Here is a 10436-nt window from a genome sequence, read left to right as displayed (position 1 = left end):
TTGAAGAACAAAATAAACATTAATGGTTAAATAAGTTCATCCACCAAACAAACACACAAAAAAAAAATCTCAAACCACATTTATCTTTTTCAAAATTAGCAACCAAAAGAGTTGAAGAACCCGTAGAATCCAGTCCATTAATGAGAGTTAAGTAGCGTTGCCATCGTCATTGTTCTTGTCTGAAGAGCCCTTGCGGAGAGGCGCCGGATATTTGAGCGCATTGAGCTCGATTTTGCGCAGCGCAGCTTTACCGAGATCGATCCCGCACATATCCGACAGCCGTACGAGGTAAAGCAAGACGTCGGATAATTCTTCTCCGACATGAGTTCTCTCTTCCTCTTTCCAACCGGGAAGCCCTTTTTCAACCTCCCCTTTCCATTGAAATATTTCCGACAGCTCACCCACTTCCCCCACCTGCGCGCCAAAATTTCTTCAACAATCAACAATCATTGGCTGCAATAAACAGTGTTCAAAAGATTCGATTGATGAAATTTTGGGGAAAAAGTTCAATAAACCCCTTTCAATCTAAACCTAATTCCTGGTATTTATGAAACAAAGGGTTATGAGTAAAAATATCCAAGCAAGTTTCAATTAAACTTAACATCAATTTGTGGGGAAATAAAGTTGATAAATCACGAAAAAAATTAAGAAATAACACTTGTCTAATAAAGGAGGTAAAAGATTTCGCAGAATCAGTCCATTATACATAAAAGAGAAGAAAACTTGCTTTACAGAAAAAAAAAAAAGAAAAAAAAAAGAAAAGAAAGAGAGAGAGAGATGAAATTCATAAAAGATAAAAAGAGTGGATTACCAGAGCGAGAAGAAGATTTCTGGGGCTGTGGTACTGTTCCCAGTCTCTTTCTTTTGCAAAATCATCCATTTTCTTCTTGAGAAGATCGAGCGTTACGCTCATTTCACCATCACACTTTTTCGATTCTGTCATTTGTTTTTTATGCTCTTTTTTTTTTCAGAATCACACAGAAAAATGATGAGTGTGGTGAGTGCCAAAAGAAAATGACGATTTGAAGAGGGTGGACTGGAAAGTCTTTAGGGACCCACTGAGATTACTGTCTACCGGCTGTAACCGGCTAATTGAAAAGATTGGTATGGAAATCTAGATTTGTTCATTTTAGAAAGGATTAGCGCACAAATACACTAATTTTGGACTAATTTTGATTTTTAATATAAATTTTAAAAGTGTCAAAATATATATTAAGTTATTGATTATAGTAATTTTAACACGAATTTTATATCTGACTAAATTACAACTTAATTAGCATGTCGAAATCCTGATATGGACAAATCGAATTTTAGTAATTTTAAAACGAATTCGAATTGTCGGATTATATTAAATTGTAGATATTTATTTTGGTTCGTCTCGAATTGTATCTATAAAAGTTTATAAAATTCGTATTAAAATTACTACAATTAATAAATTGATATATTTTTTTGACACTTTTTAAAATTCATGTTATAAATCAAAATTGGTTTTAAAGATGATACTCCATATTTATGTGCCAATAATCCTTAAAAAAAAAAATTAAAGATACATAGAATTTATATTTTGCTTCAGATATTAACTATGTTACCATTAAATTAATATACACACATGATTTTTTATTCTTTCTCCGACATTCCATAATAATTACTTTATTATAAAAACAGTTTAATCTAATAATATAATTTTGTGATTGTTTAGGTGAATAAATTATTAGTATATTATTCCAAATTAGTAAATTAACTTTGTGCTAATTTAATTAGCTCGGAAGTGATTTCTGACATTAAGATATTCGGTTTACAAAATGAGAGATGCCTTGCATATGGATAAAATGATGTTATTTTAGATTTAAAGCGGACAAATTTAACTTAGAGAAAAGAAAAAAAAAAAATCGTACTCCCTCCGTCCCCTCCGTCCTGACTATCTTGAGACATTTTCTTTGGGCACGAAAATTTAAAAAATAGTATTTGTGAATAAAGAACAAAACTTTTATCAAATAAAGAAATGTCTCAAAATAGGTAGGACGCCTAAAATAGAAAGTGCCACAAGATAGGTGTGACGGATGGAATATTATTTATTGAAATGAAACTGACACAGTCATATATTATCATGTTAAATTAATAGGCGATTTTTGAACTAATCATATAAAATAGTGAAAATCAATAGTTGTCCATAAATATAGTTTCAATAAGTCAAAATTAGATGTTTGGACGGAATTACCCCGCCCCTTCTTTCTTTTATGTAAAATACACAAACTCTCTCTTTTTCTTACCTTCACACTCTTTCTCTCTGAACCCTAATTCTTCTGTTGCACTTTCATCTGTCTTCTTTTTCCGAAAATCGCTCTCTCTATGTCTCTCTCGTTGCTTTCAAGCCGACGAGTCCCTCTCTCTCTCTCTCTTTGATAAGTTTCAAGAGTTTTAAATTTACGTGAATTATGAGATGCAAATTTAGATATAAGAAGATCTGGAATGAAATTATACGAATTCGTACCATCTGTTCCATGATCTGTCGTGTCACCAATGTAGCCATATGCGCCACCATTTGTGCTAGGAGAGAGTAGAAAACAATCTCAAACCATCCCAGGATGCACCCTATGCCGCCGAACGACACCTTCATCTTCTCTTTTCAAATGGTACGAAAAAACAAATCAGTGCCAAGAGGGAGAACAAAACATACTCCAACCGGATAAGGATTCACCTCTGCCGTCAAACCAATTCGTACCGTTCATAAAAGGGATTTAGCTAGATTTAACAAATTTCGTGTTATTTTGTGTTGATTTGCTCATATGATTTGTATTTGTTGCAAAATGAATAAAATAAATAAAATGATGATTCAAATTGTGTTCATCAATTATACTTCAATTGTGTTCATCAATTGTACTTAAACAAAAATTACGTAATTTTTTTGGCCGAGTGGTACGAACAGAACCTTTCGCACCACTCGTTCAAAATGCAGTACCACAAATGTTGTGACTAATAATTAGAATGGATTATGTACCATTCATTCAAAGTTATGGCGAGACACAACTTGAAACGAACAATGTAAACATGCAAGTTCGCACCATTCGTTCTAAGTATTGGCGTGACAGACCTTGGCACAAATTGTATGAAAGCATCTATTCGTGCCAACAATTGCACGATAGAACTTGGCGCAAATGGTGCGAATAGGTCCTTTTCGTACCATTCATCCCATCATTTGACATGATTTGGGATGAATGATACGAATATGCCATTTTGTACTGTTTCGGTCCAAATTTTGACACTTCATACCTTTGGACAAATTGTGCGAATATGTCATTTCGTACCATTCATCCCAAATATTGTTGCAATATCTATTGGGACGAGTGGTATGAAATGAAATATGTATTATTTGTCCCAAAGAGGTGTCGCGACATATCTTGGGATGAATGGTACAAATCAAAAGAAAATAACACGAAATAAGACAAATTTGAAATAACACAATTTCAAAAATAACATCTTATTCATCTTCATTTTACAAAAAATACAAGTACAAATCTCATAAAATAAAAAGAAATCTCGTTAATGTAACTATATGCCCGAACTAAAATCTATAATTATCTAAAAATTATACTCTTTAGAAAATTGTAATATGAGTAGTAATAGTACGATTCACCAATAAAAATGATCTCAAATATGACTTTCACATCCTGTGAAAAAAATAGGTCTGCACATTGCACACATGAACATGACATATATTGGTTATGAATTTCCTGCTTCTATATGTCCTATGTGGCTCTGCCTCTCCAGGTCTGAGGTACAATCTGTGAGAAGTTTTTGTGATGTAAAACCACTTCTCGTCTATGTGCATTGTGTTATTCATGCTTTTGAACTTCAAAGTGTTAATGATTCTATCAAATTCAAGCGCTTCTAGTGTGAAAGTGAGCCTAAGTAGCTTGTTTGGTGTTGTGAGATCAGACTTTATAACTGATGTGTGAGCTTTAATCAAACCCTTATTCACCCATCTCCACATTGTGCTCTTACTGTATGAAATCCCAAATATAAGATTTCTTATTGTTGATCTTTGAAGTAAATCTAGATTTAAGATTAGCTCCAAATCTATCTCTACTCTCTTTCTCCTTGGTGTGTTGGGTTTCTGACTTTGTAGACAGATGATCTCACCTTGTGATTGCTGTTTCTTTGTAGCTGCCAAAAGCCTAGAGACGGTCCTCTCATTGCTGTTGATCGAACTTGAAGACGACCTCTTTCATTTTGTCTTTCAATGGCTTGCCATTTTTGGAGGTTGCAAGAAGGAATTGAACAATGTTGTTCATTTCCTTGGTGGAGAGATTCATCTTCACCAATTTTTTTTTTCGATCTCACCTTGTGATTGTTATTTCTTTGCTGTTGCCCAAAGCCTAGAGACGGTCCTCTCACTGCTGTTGAACTTGAAGACGACCTCTTTCATTTTTGCTATTCAATGGCTTGCCATTTTTGGAGTTTGCAAGAAGGAATTGAACAATGTTGTTCCTTTCCTTGGTGGAGAGATTATTCTTCACCAATTATTCTATTTTTTTTCTATGAGACTGCTGCAATATTCCTTGTAGTATGACTGTAAAAGAAAGTGTTAAGTATCAAATACGCCCCTAACATAGAGGCCTCTATCACGTATAGCACCCTATACTCGACTGAGGTTCAACTAAACCCCACGGAATCCTTAATTTGGTGCAATTAAACCCTCTGCCCTAACGGTCGTTTAACACCGTTAGCTATTTTAATTTTTTTTCGTTGAGGGTGGGACCCACGCCTTCTTCTTCGCCAAGCTCATCGGAAACACGCCAATTCACCACAAATATCAGAAGAGAGATTAATAGAGGTGAGGGACGCCGGAAAACACGCCGCCGCCGCCACTACCACCGTTGTTTATGCTTTTCAGAATGACAGCTCGACCCCTGAGCTCGACGGCATCCCAATTGCCTCCGCCAGCTCGCAACCAATCCCGATAACCATTCACCTCCCTACTCATCCCCAATTTGTAGAATCATTCGCGGTTGCTAAGATACATGCGGCCTACAGATCTCACGTGGTCCGCGCTCTTGTCAGGAAGATCTTCGCCGTCAATTCTTGAGCCAATCAGTGCCAGAAACTCATCCAACGCTAGGCATGATCTCCAATTCCGTATAACTCCGATCGCAAGTATTTATGATCATTTTCGATCGCATTGTATAGTCTCCACTCATAAAAATATGCTAAATTGCTAGAATTAAGTCGAGCTTATCTCATTTTCAATCAGTTGCGCGATCAATTTAGCTTTTCAATCTGTGGGAGTACAATGTCGACCATCATATCTTCATCTTTATATTACGGCCAGCTTGACGAATAAAAAGACGTGGGTCCCACCACCAACGATATAAAAAAAATTAAAATAGTTAACATTGTGTAATTGCACCCAAGTCGAGTATATGGTGATATACGTGATAGGGGCCTCTATGTTAGGGCCGTATTTGATACTTAACCCTAAAAGAAATTATGCAAATTCTACTTTACTAGATGTAGTTTTGGTGAAAATTTTAATTTGCTCAAATTTGAAAGTTTGATTTCAAATTGTTGAAGAGTGTAAATTTTGGTGAATTCAATCCATTTGTGATCAATTTGAATCATTTCAGTTTTCATGCTAAGCCACCTTCTTTGTAGCTTTTTCGTTCATTTTTTTGGATTATTTTATTTAATTAGAAATTAAAGTTAAATTGATTAATAAAAAATTAACATTTCTTAAGTTTCAATTTGTCAATAAAAAATAAATATTAATTTAGCATGATTACAATGAATGTTTAATCTAACTTACAATACAATTTATTTATGAGTTAAGTATCAAATACGCCCCTAACATAGAGGTCATTATCACGTCTAGCACCCTTTGGTTGAGGTTGGTTCAACTAAACTCCCGAAGTCCTTAATTTCGTGCAATTAGCCCCTTCGACTTAACGGCCGTCTAACACTGTTAGGGCAGAGGGTTTAATTGCACCAAATTAAGAACTTCGGGTTTAGTTGAACCCAAGTTGAGTATATGGTGCTATACGTTATACGAGTATCTTTTCGTTGACCGCGGCGGCGGCAAACTTCTTCCTCGGAAAGGTCATCCCGACCTTGGGCACCAGCGTCCCTGTCCACGTGTCGTACCGCAGCATCGCCATCCGGTCGATGATGTATATTTTACGGTCAATTGAGACCACTCGAAAATACGCGAAGAGAGAGAAAGCATGGACGTTGTGGAAGAGGGTGTGGTGGCGGAGGTGGAAGGTGGGGGAGTTAAGGAGGTAGGCCCAGCGGCAACAGATGGAAGGGAGAGAAGAGAGGGTGGAGCGAGGGACTCTAGAAAGGCATTATAGGATAAGATCATCGGGGAGGCTCGAAATGGTGGTGTCAGGGAGAGGGCTGAGGGGTGGTGGGGCTGCTGGGCGTTGGGGAAGTAGGATTTCATCAGCCATGAGAAGTGTTGGGAAGTGCACGAGTTAGAGCTCGATGCTATTGACATTGACGCTGTGGCGGCGGTGGAGACGTGTTTTCGGCGAGCTTGGCAAAGAAGAAAGTGTGGGTCTCACCACCAACGAAAAAAAAATTAAAATAGTTAACAGTATTAAACGACCGTTAAGTCGGAGGGGCTAATTGCACGAATTAAGGACTTCAGGGGTTTAGTTGAACCGACCTCGACCATAGGGTGCTAGATATGATAAGGGCCATATGTTAGGAGCATATTTGATACTTAACCCTTTATATATCAATCTAAGTCTCCTTATTCTACGCGCAATAAAGTAACCCAACACTTTTAGCGGGACGAAGGGAGTAATAATAAATAGGGTTAAGGTACAAATTCACTCCTAAACTAGACACCCTTAGAGCGTATACCCCCTCATTCTCGACCTTGGCCCAAATACACCCCCAGAGTCCATAAAAAGGGTGCATTTAAACCCAGCAAGTTAACGGTCGTTTCTTGCCGTTAACTTGTTGGGTTAAAATGCACCATTTTTATGGACTTTGGGGGTGTATTCGAGATAAGGTCAAGAATGGGGGTTATACGCGCAAGTTAATTTAAATTCTTTTTTTTTTAATTGGGAAAAGGTGCAGATTGGCCCCCGAAGTAGTAGCCCTTATAGCGTATAACCCCTCTTACTCATTGTGTGTGCAACTAAACCCTTGAACTTCGAGAAAAGGGTGCAAATTCCCCTCTCTGACCTAATGCCGTTAAGTGTCCGTTAACGTTTGAGTTTAATTGCACCATCTACTTCAGGGGTGGATCTGCACCTTAATTTTTTTTTTATAGTTTCAACAACCCACCTCCGACATCAACTTAACTGCCCCCATACTCATCGATTCTGACTTGCACCTTGTCAGCTTGCACGCGCCCAATCTCTTGGTTGTCGACTGCCCACCGCTTACATGCAGCAACGCCACTAGCTTCTTCACCGCCCCGCACAACAACATCTCCTCCAACACCTTAACCTTTTAGGCTTATCTTATAATATTAATTGTGTATATATTTATCTATATAATATATATTTAAATTTTATTTATTTATTTTTGAATAATTATTAAAACTCTAGATAGAAAATTATGATTTTATTTTTGGCTAATTTAATATTTGTAAATTTATTTTAAAAGAGAAAAAGAATGGATTTGGGTCAGGACTCAAAACCCTGTGAATCTAATGGATCTGGACATGAATCTCATTTTTTTGGACCTAATGGATTTGGACCGGATCCTGACCTAAGTAAAAAAATACGAATATGGATTTGGACCAAGCAGGATTCGATCCAGGTCCACATCTGGAGTTGGTGATGCTGCTGCATGTCGGCGGTAAGCAGTCGATGATCAAGAGATTGAGCGCGTGCGAGCTGACAAAGTGTAAGTTGGAGCCGATGAGTACGGGGGGCGGTTAAGTTGATGCCGGAGGTAGGTTGCTGAAATTATAAAAAATAAATAAATTAAGGTGCAGATCCACCCCTGAAGTAGAGGGTGCAATTAAACCCAAACGTTAATGGACACTTAACGGCGTTAGGTCAGAGGGGGGAATTTGCACCCTTTTCGCGGAGTTCAGGGGTTTAGTTGCACACACAGTGAGTAAGAGGGGTTATACGCTATAGGGGCTACTACTTCGGGGGCCAATCTGCACCTTTTCCCTTTTTAATTTCTAAGTGGGACCTCCTGCTCGCCAAATGAAAAGAAGTGTCAGCGGCAATGATATAGAGGCAGCGGTGTTTTCAGGAGAAGGGGACGAGGTATAGACCTCACCAATTTTTGAAAGCTACCGACGACGACGTCACTGGATTTTAGAGAAAGGGATGGTGGCGCCAGGAGTTGACAGACGAGCGCCATCCTTGCCTAGTCCTTCAGTGGCGGTAGCAATAAACTTTTATAGGGGAATTAGGACTCGATTTGGGTATTCGAAATTTCACGAGAGAGAAGAAGAAGAAGAAGAAGAAGAAGAAGAAGAAGAAGAAGAAGAAGGTTGTGTGTGATTGAGAGGGGAAGCTAAGGAGCTCGCCGGCAGCCCACTCACCAATTGATCTGCGTGAGTAGGCTGTTGGCGAGCTCCTTAGCCTTCTCTCTCAATCACACACAACCTTCCTCTCTCTCTCTCTCATGAAATTTTGAATACCCAAATCGAGCCTTAATTCCCCTATAAAAGTTTGTCGTTGTCGTCGCTGAAGGGCTAGGCAAGGGTGGTGCTCATCTGTCGACTCCTGACACCACCATCCCTCTCTCAAAAATCCAATGACGTCGTTGCCGGTAGCTTCCGAAAATTGGTGAGGCCGTTGTTCTATGCCTCGCCCCTTTCTCCTGAAAACGCAACTGCCTCTATGTTATTGCCGATGACACTTCTTTTCATTCGGCGATTAGGAGGCCCACTTAGAAACTAAAAGAAAAAAAAAAAGAATTTCAGTTAACTTGCGTGTATATCCCCCCATTTTTTACCTCGGCTCAAATACACCCTTAGAGTCCATATAAAGGGTGCATTTAAACCCAGCAAGTTAACGGCAAGAAACAGCCGTTAACTTGTTGGGTTTAAATGCACCATTTTTATGGACTTCGGGGGTGTATTTGGGCCAAGGTCGAGAATGGGGAGGTATACGTTCTAGGGGTGTCTAGTTTAGGGGTGGATTTGTACCTTATCCCTAATAAATAACTATGAATTTAATATTACCCTATAGCTTATAGCCCTCAAATTAAATATCTTATAGCCAAAATATAATTTCGATTTGGGTTAAGGTGCAAATGCACCCCTAAAGTAGAGTGTCGACATTGGATCAAATAAGCTCACGAAGTCCAAAAATTGGTGCAATTAAACCCACAGGATTAATAGCATCTTTCGTCCGTTAGTTCTTTAATGTTTTTTTATTTCAAAGCAGATAGCCATCTCCAGCGCCGATTCGTCCGCCGCCATCTCCGGTATCCTGCTCCCTTGGCTACGACAAGGGTGCTACCGCCTCCCTCTCTAGCCCTGGTCCCCGACCCCCATCTCCCTTATCTCCGTTTAGTTTCGATTGCCGCAGAACTCGAGCGAACGACTGCGCCGCTGGACCCCATCTAAACCCTAATTTCTCAAATCGCATTGCCATCATTTCTCTCTAAACTCTCTTATTCTCCGACTCAGGCCAGCGACGATGAGGTCGTCGCTTCCTGAATCCCTTTCTTTCCAAAATCCAGGCTCCAACTCGCAGCTCACCATCTCTTCGATTTTCGGCCACCATCGATTCCCACTTGGCTCGGTTCAGATTGCCAGTTACGAACAATTGTGGTACAGAACTGGCGAATGTAGTATAGGGCGCATTTGCACCTTAACCCTTTTTTTTATTATTCTTTTGTAGTTTGTTTTCAGAACCATCTCAATTTTTAAAGTTATGTGGGAGAAATATGTTATGGATTTTTGGATTGAGCATAAGAGGTGACGATGGAAGAAAGGAAGGCAAAAAATGAGCTCTTATTCGGGAAGGACACTCAAAATTAGGGATGTTAATTTATTTCGAAATCTGTGAGCTGACGTGATCAGCCTGCCACTTTGAGAGGGTAAGGGCTGCAAATTTTCAACACAATAAAATTACAATTCGAATAGCCCGTACCTCGACTGAAATGAACTGATGGCTTATCAGTCTTTATTAATGAAATGAACTTCTTTTTTATCTCAACCTGAAGATAATGACTCTTTGTCCAGGCTCTGATTATGGTTTTTCTGTCTTCTTTTTAGAACTGTTTTCGTTCTTGCTCTAAGTACAAGTTGTTTAGGTTCTATTGTTAAGGGGGAACTGTTTTCACCCCTTGTTTAGAACTTGTACTGTGAGTTCAGTCTTTTGGCTGTCTAGAACTGCTGTGTGGTTTTGGCATCATCAAAAAGGGGGAAATTGTTGGGAACCTTGTGGAATATCCTAACCCTTGTTTTGATGATACCAAAATTCATAGGACTTATTTGTAATAGACTAGAA

General features: G+C 38.7%; 1 protein-coding gene across 1 annotated transcript; it reads right to left on the bottom strand.

Annotated features, from left to right (window-relative positions):
* LOC131023065 (uncharacterized) lies at positions 1 to 1017 on the bottom strand. Its single transcript, XM_057952610.1, has 2 exons — positions 812 to 1017; positions 1 to 414 (listed from the first exon to the last, which is right to left on the bottom strand). Exons 1-2 carry the CDS (start codon positions 941 to 943, stop codon positions 148 to 150), a joined length of 399 nt encoding a protein of 132 aa, XP_057808593.1. The 5' UTR covers positions 944 to 1017; the 3' UTR covers positions 1 to 147.
* Between the last annotated feature and the right edge of the window lie 9419 nt (positions 1018 to 10436).

Source organism: Salvia miltiorrhiza, chromosome 1 (genome assembly GCF_028751815.1).
Source record: "Salvia miltiorrhiza cultivar Shanhuang (shh) chromosome 1, IMPLAD_Smil_shh, whole genome shotgun sequence".
NCBI classification, from domain to species: Eukaryota; Viridiplantae; Streptophyta; class Magnoliopsida; order Lamiales; family Lamiaceae; genus Salvia; species Salvia miltiorrhiza.
The sequence above is the reverse complement of the archived record's forward strand: the minus strand, read 5'-3'. Positions and strand labels throughout refer to the sequence as shown.